Genomic DNA, 12888 nt, shown 5'->3' with positions numbered 1-12888 from the left:
CTTGCACAGTACCATAATATAAAAACAAGAATAAAACAGTTGTAATTTAGAGAAGAAATCCGGGAAAATACACACACTGTTGACACAAATCAAAGAAAGGTCCGTACTGTTTCTTTTAAAATTTAACTTGACACTACACAACACAAACCAGGATTTAAATAATTGGGTGTATTTTCCTAAATATATATAATATATAATATATAATATATTATTGTTGGGTAAGAAAAGGGGAAAAAGTACTCTCATCTAGAAGATGGCCGCCACCGCCCGCCAGTCGGCGATTTATCCCTTTCTTGCATGGCCACCGCACTCTTGGCCCTCGGCACACTAGTACTGGTCCTCTCTCTCTGTCAATCTCGTCTGTCTCTGTCTTCTCATTGGCTCATACGCCGTTTTATAAACAATGTGCGTTGAAACGACGAAGGAGGCGCGCGCGTGCCAGCTCCTCGTCTCTTTCTCTTTCTCACCGATACTACTCGGTAATTTACGATTATCCTCTTTACTTGTTTCTTTCTCTGTCAGAGCTCTCTCAAGTTGTTCTGGTCGTTTTGCTGCTGCTGCTGCTGCTGCTGCTGCTGCTGCTGGTAGTGCTCTGTTGATGGTTGACGCCGATGATGATGACGATGGTGGTGGTAGTAGTGCTGTTGCTGCTGCAACGCCTCTTCTGTGCTCCAAGACAGTCAACAGCTTTTCCAGCGGTTCTTTTCAGGGCCAAACCACCGATTATTATATACGTTGCACTACATATTACAAACAGAACACATAGAACTACTCACTAAATATGTACGTATTAATTTAACATTTAATCAACACCATCCTGTCACAGTAAGACATTTATGTCAGTAACTTATTATTTTTTTAAATATTTTTTTTGGTTGGTTATTTTATATTAACCAGCTGATTTTGTTGTGAAGAAAATACACACTTAAAAAATAAATTAAGTCCGTCACAACAGACGTTTACGCCGGAGTGATACAGTATGACAGCACAGAAGATCACACCCACACGTAAATAGAATGGCCGACCAGACAAAACCAACTTAAAGCCGATCCAATTTTGTTTTGCGTGCAATAGGTGACGACGGTTACGTCCCAAGCATCGTACTCTCACAGTCTCACGAAGCTTCGTGTTCTCTATGGGAAGGGGAGGGGACATTGTAGCAAGAGGGGTAAGACGAAGGGAAAGCATCAACCAACTTGCATGGATTTCTCAGTTCTTAGTCTTATATTCTTACTTATACCATAGCTTCACATTATATTATCTTCTTTTTCTTTCTATTCTCATTCTCTTATCCTCCTTTCATTCCATTCCACGGTCTTCCTCATCTATCCTCTTTACTTAGCCACTTTTTTTCACTCCATCGTGTACATTCCACGTCGGCGTTCTTCGGACCTATGATTTTTTAAATTTAAGCTGCTGACATTTGAAAATTTTTATTTATTTTATGAAAATATTATTTTTTTTTTATTTATAAAATTTTTTTTTTTCTTTTAATTTAATTACTAAAAAAAAATCAATTATTTAACACCAGCTAATTTTAGTATCATCACTTTTTATTATTTTAAAAATAAAATATAAAAAAAATTTTTTTTTTTTTTTAATAAAACTTTTTAAATGGCTAATTTAATTTTTATTTAAAATTGAAAAATATCTGACAGTTTTTATAAATTTTTCAGTAATAAATTAAAGCAAAAAAAAATTTTATCTTTAGAAGCTCTAAAAAATAATAAATGTAATTTTTTATAAATTTTTTAATAATAAATTGAAACAAAAACAAAAATTATTTAAAAAATTCCATTTTTAGAAACTCTAAAAAATTATAAGTGTAATTTTTTATAAATTAATTTCTAAATCTAATTTATTAAACAATAAAATTTAAAAAATTATCAAGTGTCTGCCAATTTCAATATTTTAAATTTTATCTTTTCTTCTTTAGCTTTTATTAAATAATTTTTATTCTAGATATTTTTAAATACTTAACTTTTTTATTATTGTTTCTTCAATGCTCCATTTCTTCTCAACTTTTAAGGGTTTTGATTTTTAAAATCAATTCGTCACAATGTTCTTAAATTTCTACTGGATGTAGTAAACATTTAAGTACTTTATTATTTCCAGGAAAAAATTTTATAAATTGTCTATACAGAAATTACTTTTTTAAATTTATAAAAAACTCAGGCGCAAATAAATAATTTTTATTTATTATTATACACATATTTTATTACATAGAATTATTTTTTAAATATTTTTTATATCAACAGAGTAAATTTAAAGTTTTTAATTACGAAAAAAATTAACTACTTCATTTTTAAATAATACAAAAAGTATTTACGCACTTGGTAACTATTATGGCATTAATTATTACATAGATGTTTGTAAGTATATATGTAAGTTTTCTACATTGTAAATTTTATTTATTAACAAATTTTATTAACTATATTATAAATGAGTTGTATGAATGAATGAATGAGTTTTTTTTTTATTTATAAATAATAAAACTAATTAAAAAATTTTTTACTATAACAAAAACAGTCGTAAAAAAAAATAACAACTTATAATATACTTATTTCATACGAAAAAAAAATCACACTCACACAGTCTACTTTTTTGTGGTGGTATCCTTAATTGAAAAAAGTATCAACATTCATCAGTCCCAAGCTAAATGAGACAATTATGTTTATATATGGGGTATTCTTCAACAAATTGATCAATTTTAACCTTGACCCCTTTTGATTTGACTGAAATGTTTTTATTACTTTTTCACACTTCAATAAAAACCTCTCAAAATTTGCAAAATTACTTCAAAAAAATTTTAAATATCTAAAAAAATTTTTTTATAAAGATTAATTACTAAAAAAAATTATTTTAATATAAGACTCCAAAAAAAAAAAATAATTAAAAAAAAAATTTTGGTAGAATTAAAATATTTACAGAATTTCAAATTAAAAATTTTTTTTTCAAAAAAATAATTAATTTTTTAAATTAATTTTAAATTAATTAATTTTTTAAATAGTCAATAAAAAAAGTTGAAAAAAAAATTGCTTTTTTTAAATTTACAATTTTTTCCAATTAATAATTGGGTAAAAAATAAAAAAAAAAAAATATGAAAGATTTTTAATGAACCAGAAAAAAATAAAAAACCTTAGTCAAGTCATCTATTTTGTCGTGGAATGCTCCATATATATTTTTATTCCTAAAATCAGTTCAGGGTAGAATAAAATAAAAAAAAAAAAAATTGAATTTTTAAATAAATAAAAATTAATCGACCTCTACAGTAGTACCAGTACTACTAATAGGAGTATCCAGCTCCTCAATAATATGATTGTTACTTTCTTTTTTAATTTCACTATCATTGTCATTTGAAGTATCACTACTCTGATTAAGATTATCGTTTCGTACTTCAACTTCTTCGGGTTGTATTGTCGTCAATGTGCTCCACCAGTTTGAAAAAGCGCCTTTAGCTTGAGAAAGTGCACCGCCTATTCATCAAAAAAATTTTTTTAATAAAGAATAATAAATTAATTAGTAAATAAATTATAAAATAAAAACAGCAATGTATTATTTCATACCGACGGCTTTTCCTGTAGTTGCAACGGCTCTTCCAGTAGTTGCCATTGCTTGATTTATTTTTCTTCCACTTTCAGTATTCTGCATGGTACTATTAATAAAAATAGTTATTATAAATTAATTATTAATTAATTAGTTAAAATAAAAATGAAATAAAAATTTTAACATACTGGGAAAACCTTAATTTCATATCTTGAACAGAAAGCTGTCCCGCAAATGGATGTCCCGGTTCAATATTATTGATCTCTGTTTTAACAGAATTACACCACAAATTATAATTGTTAGTAGTTTTCCAAGCGGCTACAAACGCTCCATTGAAATGATCCGACTGTCGTGTATCTTGCTGCATTGACGTTCGGAGTAAACTAAGAAGGTAAACACGAAATTGTGTTCGAATCCATTCATCACCTCCTTCCCACCCTACGCCATCCAAGAAGACATCTCTGCGAGGCTCTGCTACATGTCGTACAACATAGTCAGCAAATCTTAAATCTTCTGTGGTTAAATGGAGTTGACGGCGAAGCTCTGGATCTGTTGCCTCTATTCGTGCACTTTCAACCTTATAAATTATTAATAAAATTTATTAAAAAATATTTTTACGAGTTAAGGACGTTAATGCGTAAGACTTAATATTAAATATAAATTTTTAATAAGCTTTAAAATTTTTTTAAATTAAAATTATTGAAGTAGATAAATAAAAAATGTTTAAAATAATTATCTGATTCATTTTTAAAATAAATACCTGATAAAATTAAATAAATCTAATAAACAATAAAGATGACTAATTTTTTAAAATAGATGCCTGAAAAAAATTTGAGGAAAATTCTAAATCATTATAAAATTATTGATATACTTAAAAATTTTTCTTAAAACTCCAATAAATTTTATTAAAAATATTAAAAGCGCATGAATGCCCTTAAATTGATTAATATGTCTATTTTACCTCAATAAGAACATCTATAAGTTGTTTTTTTTGTTTAAATAAAACATTTGTTGCTCCAACAATGTATCCTCTTACATTTATGTCTCCAAGAAGATCCAAGTAAGGTAAAGATAGATATGGCAAGCAAAGGTACCCCTGTAAAATATATAAAAATAATTATTAAATACTAGCAACCTTGCAGTCACTATGTGACTGCCGTGACTTGTGAACTATAAATAAATAAAATTTTGCTTTATTAAATAATGACTTTTGTTAAATTGCACTGTAATTTCTTAACAATTTACGTTTTTAAAGATATAAGCTCATCTCGATGTTACACTCATCAAGAGCTTTCATTTGAGTACCCACATGCATTTTTGATATATTTTTCATATATACATATATATAATATACATAAATATATGAAATATATGAAAAATTGATGTGGGTACTCAAATGAAAGGTCTCGATGAATGTGATGTCAGGGTGAACTTATATCTTTAAAAATGTCAATAGTTGATAAGATATTTGTTAAATTGCACTGTACTTTCTTAACTATTGATGTTTTCAAAGATATAAGCTCATTCCGATGTTACACTCATCAAGAACTTTCATTTGAGTACCCACATGCATTTTTGATATATTTTTCATACATACATATATATAATATACATAAATATATGAAATATATGAAAAATTGATGTGGGTACTCAAATGAAAGCTCTCGATGAGTGTAATGTCGGAATGAGCTTATATCTTTAAAAATGTCAATAGTTCACAAGATATTTGTAAAATTGCACTGTACTTTCTTAACTATTGATGTTTTCAAAGATATAAGCTCATCCCAATGTTACACTCATCAAGAGCTTTCATTTGAGTACCCACTTGCATTTTTGATATATTTTTCATATATACATATATATAAATATATAAAATATACGAAAAATTGATGTGGGTACTCAAATGAAAGGTCTCGATGAGTGTAACATCGGAATGAGCTTATATCTTTAAAAATCTCAATAATTCACAAGATACAAGGTCATTTCTTAATTATGTATCTAGAGATAGAGTAAATTTTATTTCTTAATCAAAATATTTTACCTCAGTAAAAATATTAAGAGGCAATCCACACAGTTCTGAGTTTACATGAGCCAACTGTGTGATATTAGAAGTAACTCGTGCATCAGAAAGTGCGTCGTTACTTGTATCTCTGGGTAAAATTCCATCATTTTCGTCCATCGTAAAATTAATAGCATTTGAACTTTGTACACGATGAACATTGTCTGTTAATTTATTCAAATCTTTAGATTCATTTGTTTCACCAAGATTGTTGTAAGTATCATTGAATTCCGTTGTCGGGGCAACTTCTATTATTTTACTATTTAAATTATCATCATTGTTGTTTTTCAGTAATAACGACGAATTGTCTATTGAATTATTTACATACTTTTCTTCGACTGTATTTTTGTTTTCATTATTACACACTGAGTTTTCATTAGTACGGTCACTTTGATCTCCATCGACACAATATAAATTATTTGTTTCAACGTTTGACGTTAAAATAGAATTATTATCTACATAAGACACATGTTCATCGTCCTTATCGAAATTTGGAATCGGTGACATTGGTCTTGATGGTCTGCATTAATAATAATAATAATAAAATAAAATTTACTGAGTTAAAAAATTAATAATCAATAATTACTTGCCTAACACATGCTGCTCGTTGCAACCCACTTTCAATCATACCCGGATGTAATGATAATAATGTAAGTATTGCTGCGCAAAGCGGCTGAACAGGTGATTGATAAAATACAACTTTTCTTTCAAGAAGTAGTAATTTAAATAACAGTAATGCTTTATGTCTAAATTGGATTATAAAATCTCTTGCTGATAAACCTGAAATAAAAATCCATAAAAATTATTTTTAAATAACTAATTATTTTTTGTATGATTTATTAAATTTTTTTTCAACAAAAAAAAATCAAGTGTTTTTTAAAAAAAATTTTTTAGTAGTAATTTATTTGTTATAAAAATAAATAATTGCAGATATTTGCTAACTTGAGTTTTATTTTTTTTATTAATAAATAATATTATTATTACCAACAAATACTTGAGGCGGTACTTGTTTGTCACTACTCATACAAGCATTAAGATGTCTGAAAGTATCTTCTAATAATGATACTTTACTAAAATCCCCTTCATCAAAATATGCATGAGTTATTAATTGCATTTTTACTTGAATATGCCCATAAAGTGGTAGTGTACTTAAAACACAAACTGATTTTTGTACAGTTCCTCTTGTCATATCAGAAGTTCGATTTTTTAATTTCTAAATAAGAAAAAAAAATTATTTATATTTAAATAAGCAGACATTTAAAAATTTTAGATTAATTGAATCAATAAAAATTGTGAGAAAAAAAAATTTTTTTTTTTAATTTTCTACGTCAATTTTTTTTTTTATTAATTTTTTTGATAATAAAAAAATAAAAAAAATTTTCAAATGTTAGCTAATTTAATTTTCATATTAAAATAAATTTTTTATGACATTAAATTTAGCTGTCACATCACAATTTTTTTAATAAATAAATTATGGCAAAAAAAAATAAAATAAAAAATGCAATTTTTTAAAAATAATTTTTTGGAACAAATTTTTTTGTTGAAGAAAATTAAAAAATTATCAAATGACAGCTAGATTTAATGTCATAAATTTTTTTGTAATTAATAATAATAATAATAATAATAATAATAATAATTTACTTCAACAGGAATTTGACGAAAGCAAGAAACTCCGTATACTGTTTTTTTTGGATCAGTGATACTCGGTAGATGAAAATAAACTGTATCTTCATCATAATTATGCGAACCGTCAGGTAATGCCAAGGTAGGAAGGTATTTCCAACCTAGAGGACATTCATTTGGAGCTCCAGGAACAAGTGGAGGAAATGAATACTCCACCTATTGTATAATTAAATTAATAATTAGTGGTATATTTATTTATTCGTAAACTAATCAATAAAACAACAAAAATAACTGACTATTGACAGTTCATACCTGACAACCTTTCTTGTGATGAAAACCAACGACAATGACATGGAGTACTGGCCCGGTAGACTCGGCCATCTCGTTAAAATTTACCACAATTTAACACCAAGATGATTTAAAATATCGCTCATTAACCAATTGGTAGTTTAATCTTATTCATATCACTACAAATGGGTGTTATAACACACCCGTTATTAATCGCTATCTTTTTAGTGACTTTGCCCACAAGCGTCTCGTTTGCAAACGTAAAAGCTGACTCGACATGCGCCATGATGACTTCACTGAGTTTACGAATACATTGTATTTATTTCATTATATATACCTACACATATAATTTTTCTAACACGCCATTACCTACTTTGCTGTCAGATATTATAATAATAAAATATATATATATGTCTCACTGTTACTGTTGTTTTTATGACACTGAAGTTGACTGACATTTTAACTTTTTTTATTCTTAAAAAAAATCAACATGTGAAAATTAAAGTTTTTAGAAGCATTTTTTTAATGTTATTTAATTATTATAAAATTTTTTTAAATTAACAGCTGATAGTTAACTTCAGTGTCATAAATAAATAACACTGAAATTAGCCGACGTTTTAAAATTTTTTTTAATTATTAAATTAGAACAAAAAAATATTTTTTAAAAATTGCACTTGGAATTTTTAAAGTTTTTTACAAATTAAATTTTTTTGTAATAATTTTTTCAATAAAAAAAACTTATAAATATTTTTAGATGTTGGCTAAATTAATTTTCATCATAAATAAAATTTTTAAAATTGACAGCTGACAGCTAACTTCAGTATTATAAATAAAATAATAAGTGAAAATTTTTAGAAGCTTTTCTTTTATTGTAAATGATTTATTATAAAATTTTTTTAAATTGACAGCTGATAGCTAACTTCAGTGTCATTAAAAAAAATAAAAAAAGAAAATTTTTAGAAACATTTTTTTAATAATAATAAAGTTAGTAGCCGACATTGTTAATTTTTGGAGATCTTTTTTTATTATTAAATTAGAATTAAATAATATTTTTAAAAAATTGCCCTTATAATTTTTAAAGTTTTTAAAATTGAATTTTTTTTTAATTTTTTTGTAAAAATTTTGTCAAAAAAAATTTTTGATGCCGGCTAACTTAATTTTCATTTTTTTTATTGTTATTAATTTATTATAAGAATTTTTAAAATTGACAGCTGATAGCTAACTTCAGTGTCATTAAAAAATTAAAATTTTTAGAAGCATTTTTTAATTGTTATTGATTTATTATGAAAATTTAAAAAAGTGACAGCTAACTTCAATATAAAAAAAATTATTAATTGAAATTTTTTAATTATAATTGATTTGTTATAAAAATTTTAAAAATTGACACACTTATTTTAAATGAAAATAAATATAAATAACTATGTAACTGAAGTAAGTAAAAATAAAAAATATTTTATTTTTATCAAAGAAAAATTTTTACAAATTTTTCACTATAATTTTTATTTTAAAAATGTTCTACATACTTTTTTTTTTTTAATTTTTTAAATAAATAATTATAAGAAAAAAAAGTAAAATTATTCAAATTTTAGTATCATAAATAAATTAATTTAATAATACTTAAACAATATTTTTTATTATTAATTCAAGGAAATATTTACATACGTGAAGAAACAATAAATGTTAAATAATTTACATGAAAATAATGACAATATATTATTAATTAAAGTGATGTACTTCTGTGGTTATTGTTTGTCAATGCTTGATTGAATAAAAACAAAATCGATAGAGCGTGTGAAGGAAAATGTATCCTTAATAATTTAACTAATAATTATAATTGATGGGTTTCGTTTGCAATGAACAGATTTATGAATTTTATGCATTTAATTAAAATTATAAAAATTAATTCTTCTCTAGAATACAACTCTAGAGAATTGTTTAGTTTTCTCTCAGCTAGTCGCGATTTATAAAAAAAAGTTACCAAGAGAAAGTCTAGATCATTTTTTTTTCGTTTATATTCAATTAGTATCTTAAACAAATTCCATTGAATTGAATGAATTAGCTTTCTCGATTAAATAGTCGGTCGGGAGCACGAGAGATTAGCTGCTGTTCACTGCTGGACAACCTTCATGATCGCCTCTCCCCGAACCACAGTTAAAAAAATAGTATAATTTAATTAAATATCGAAACTGTTGCTGTTAATAAGAATCATACATATTTTTGTTGTTGTTTGCTGATAAAGATTATATATATGTATACATCTATAGATAAATATACATAGATATAGTCTTGAATATATATAAGCTTACAAATATCTAGTCGTATATGTACAGCTGTTTAAATTTCCCAGCCTTGCTACCTCCTTGAATTGAATCCACGGGTCCCGTCAGGACCAATGGGCATTCTAATCACCTGGTTGTGGCTTGGGTTATGATTTTGATTGACGGAAGAACTTGGACTTATTAATTTAGATTGAATTTTGTTAACTTCATGGGTTAATTTTTCTTCGGGACTTCTTTCTTCACCAAGGATTCTTTTTCGTGCTTCCGCATACTCTTGCTCTCTCTAAATATTCAATTATTTATTTTAATATAAATATTTATATGAAAATTAAATTAGCCGACATTTAAAAATGCTCTATCTCTGGATATATAATTAAGAAATGACCTTGTATCTTGTGAACTCTTGACATTTTTTAAGATATAAGCTCATCTCGATGTTACACTCGTCAAGACCTTTCATTTGAGTACCCACATCAATTTTTCATATATTTATATACATTATATATATGTATATATGAAAAATATATGAAAATGCATGTGGGTACTCAAATGAAAGCTCTTGATGAGTGTAACATCGGGATGAGCTTATATCTTTAAAAACGTCAATTGTTAAGAAAGTACAGTGCAATTGAACAAATATCTTGTAAAATATTGACATTTTTAAAAACATAAGCTCATCCTGATGTTACACTCATCGATACCTTTTATTTGAGTACCCACATCAATTTTTTATATATTTTATATATAAATATATGAAAAATATATCAAAAATGCATGTGGGTACTCAAATGTAAGCTCTTGATAAGTGTGACATCGGAATGAGCTTATATCTTTAAAAACGTCAATTGTTAAGAAAGTACAGTGCAATTTAACATAATTAAGAAACGACCTTGTATCTTGTGAACTCTTGACATTTGTAAAGATATAAACTTACCCCGACATTATACTCATTGAGACCTTTCATTCGAGTACCCACACCAATTTTTCATATATTTATATACATTATATATATATATATGTATACATGAAAAATATATGAAAATACATGTGGGTACTCAAATGAAAGCTCTTGATGAGTGTGACATCGGGACGAGTTTATTCTTTAAAAAAAATTATAAATATTTAAAAATAATTTTCTAGGACTGTTTTATTTTTAAATAATCATTTAAAATAAATCAATACCTGTTTTAATGATTTAATGGGTTGCTTTGGTTTATCACCATTTGACATTGGACCATCGCTAGCACCTCTCAAATCACTTTTGGGTCGTTTTAATATTTTGACAGTCGGTTTAGGAGATACATACTGTGATCTCACCCCATCATCACCTAAAATTATCATTCTACCGTTTGTATTCACTCCAGCAACTCTAAAAAGAAAATAAAAACATATTTTATAAATAAATATTTATTTAATCTCCATAATTAATTCACTTATTTAGATATTAAAAATACTTACCTGGATTGTCGGTCTTCTAAACCTTCTAAAGAATTCAATTGTAAGGCATTGAGCTTTTTGTCGAGTGCCTAAAAAAAAAAATATATTTTAATTATTTACATCCTTTATTACCAGGACTTTTAAAAAAATCTAACCAACAAATTTCACTACATCAGTAATAAACACAAAAAAAAAATATATTTACAATTTTTTAAATTTATTTTCCACAAAACTTTATTTAAATTAAATGGCGATTTATTTTTTTTTTTAGGTTAGATTAATAATTTAATAATTTAATAACAAGAAAAATAAATTAATATTATAATTTTAACTTACTCCAGATGCCTCCATTTCCTCCCAACTCTCAAAAACTTCATCAGCAGTGGACATTGTGCGTTCAGCAGCCGTATAAGTCAGTCTTAAATTGATAAATGTTTTTTTTCTTCAACAAATACACCCTTAATTACTATTATGTATTTTTGATTACTTAAATAATATGTAACCTGATCGTTTGTTGCCTCTCTTACCCTCTAGTCACTTTGGGCTCGAGGCAGATCAGGACTTGCTGAAAAAAAAAAAATAAATAAAAAAAGAGAGGAAAATCTCCTCTTTACGCTTTACGCAAGCTGACTCTCTTGTTCTTTCTCTTCTTCCGTGGCCTGGATTGTATGTATGGATATTTTCAAGTGTATGTATCACTTCAGTTGCATATTTTACTTTACACCACCCAACACACGCGCTAAAATTGCTAAAATAATACACAAGCGCATGCGTCAATTTTAAAATAATTCACTTCAAGTTTTTTTAAATTTAATTTTTAAAAATTGTTATATTATTATTATTATTAAATTATTTCACTTTAATTTTGTTTATTAAATATCACGAGTAATTATTACAAGTATTTTTTTAATTTAGAAAATTATTTTAAACTAATAAAACATGTGAATCCAGATGACAAAGCGGATAAAATGAAGATGACCACCTAGTGGCGAATTTTAAAACTAATTTTGGCACGAAATTTGAACGAGGTTTCTTTTCGAAGAAAATTAGTTACTTTTTTGACCGCCAGGTAGCGGTCATTTCTTGTAAAATAAAGTCAAGTGCATTGAAGGTAGTGGAACGTCTTTTTTTATTGTTTTTTATGGAAGAAAAAGGGAAATTTGAATCAAGATTTAATAATAAACAAGAATTTGAATTGAAAAATTTAGAAATTAAATTAAAATAAAGGTATTTAGGTTAAAATAAATTTATTATAATATTAAAACTCAGCTGACATTTTTATGACATTAAACTTAGCATGAAAATAAAGTTAGCTGACATCTAAAAATTTTTATGATTTTTTTTATTAAAAAATTATTAGAAAAAAATTTTTTCATTTGTCAAAAACTTCAAAAACTATAAGTGCAATTTTTTAAAAATATTTTTTAGTTATAATTTAATAAATTAAGTAAGATAAAAAAATCAAAAATGTCGGCTAACTTTATTATTATAAATTTAGCTGTCACTTCACAATTTTTTGAATTTTCTTTAATAAATAAATTATGGCAAAAAAAAATTATTTAAAAAATGGACTTGTAGAAATTGAATAAAATAAAAAATGCAATTTTTTAAAAATAATTATTTAGAACACATTTTTTTGTTAAAGAAAATTAAAAA

The 12888-nt window shown here is 25.8% G+C and overlaps 3 protein-coding genes across 3 annotated transcripts; 1 reads left to right on the top strand and 2 right to left on the bottom strand.

The window, feature by feature from the left end:
• The first annotated feature begins 53 nt into the window (after positions 1 to 53).
• LOC123266249 lies at positions 54 to 1440 on the top strand. The gene is made up of 2 exons (XM_044730380.1): positions 54 to 763; positions 894 to 1440. The coding sequence occupies exons 1-2, from the start codon at positions 404 to 406 to the stop codon at positions 927 to 929; spliced, it is 396 nt and encodes a 131-aa protein (XP_044586315.1). The 5' UTR covers positions 54 to 403; the 3' UTR covers positions 930 to 1440.
• Positions 1441 to 3055: 1615 nt separating this feature from the next.
• Positions 3056 to 7876, bottom strand: LOC123266248 (late secretory pathway protein AVL9 homolog). Its single transcript, XM_044730379.1, has 9 exons — positions 7541 to 7876; positions 7247 to 7444; positions 6590 to 6818; positions 6196 to 6385; positions 5588 to 6125; positions 4508 to 4642; positions 3735 to 4123; positions 3567 to 3655; positions 3056 to 3476 (listed from the first exon to the last, which is right to left on the bottom strand). Exons 1-9 carry the CDS (start codon positions 7607 to 7609, stop codon positions 3256 to 3258), a joined length of 2058 nt encoding a protein of 685 aa, XP_044586314.1. The 5' UTR covers positions 7610 to 7876; the 3' UTR covers positions 3056 to 3255.
• Positions 7877 to 9127: 1251 nt separating this feature from the next.
• LOC123265516 (SUZ domain-containing protein 1) lies at positions 9128 to 11903 on the bottom strand. The gene is made up of 4 exons (XM_044729312.1): positions 11569 to 11903; positions 11254 to 11321; positions 10978 to 11164; positions 9128 to 10078 (listed from the first exon to the last, which is right to left on the bottom strand). Exons 1-4 carry the CDS (start codon positions 11620 to 11622, stop codon positions 9869 to 9871), a joined length of 519 nt encoding a protein of 172 aa, XP_044585247.1. The 5' UTR covers positions 11623 to 11903; the 3' UTR covers positions 9128 to 9868.
• Between the last annotated feature and the right edge of the window lie 985 nt (positions 11904 to 12888).

This window comes from Cotesia glomerata, linkage group LG5 (genome assembly GCF_020080835.1).
Source record: "Cotesia glomerata isolate CgM1 linkage group LG5, MPM_Cglom_v2.3, whole genome shotgun sequence".
Classification (NCBI taxonomy): domain Eukaryota; kingdom Metazoa; phylum Arthropoda; class Insecta; order Hymenoptera; family Braconidae; genus Cotesia; species Cotesia glomerata.
The sequence above is the reverse complement of the archived record's forward strand: the minus strand, read 5'-3'. Positions and strand labels throughout refer to the sequence as shown.

Coding starts and splice junctions, on each gene's coding strand:
- LOC123265516 (XM_044729312.1), bottom strand. CDS start 11,622: ATGTCCACTGCTGATGAAGTTTTTGAGAGTTGGGAGGAAATGGAGGCA. Junction 11,322..11,568: donor AGGAAATGGAGGCATCTGGA/GTAAGTTAAAAT, acceptor TTTTTTTTTTAG/GCACTCGACAAAAAGCTCAA. Junction 10,079..10,977: donor CCATTAAATCATTAAAACAG/GTATTGATTTAT, acceptor TTGAATATTTAG/AGAGAGCAAGAGTATGCGGA.
- LOC123266249 (XM_044730380.1), top strand. CDS start 404: ATGTGCGTTGAAACGACGAAGGAGGCGCGCGCGTGCCAGCTCCTCGTC. Junction 764..893: donor CATATTACAAACAGAACACA/TAGAACTACTCA, acceptor ATTTTATATTAA/CCAGCTGATTTTGTTGTGAA.
- LOC123266248 (XM_044730379.1), bottom strand. CDS start 7,609: ATGGCCGAGTCTACCGGGCCAGTACTCCATGTCATTGTCGTTGGTTTT. Junction 4,643..5,587: donor CTCTTAATATTTTTACTGAG/GTAAAATATTTT, acceptor TATATTTTACAG/GGGTACCTTTGCTTGCCATA. Junction 3,477..3,566: donor AACTACAGGAAAAGCCGTCG/GTATGAAATAAT, acceptor TTTGATGAATAG/GCGGTGCACTTTCTCAAGCT.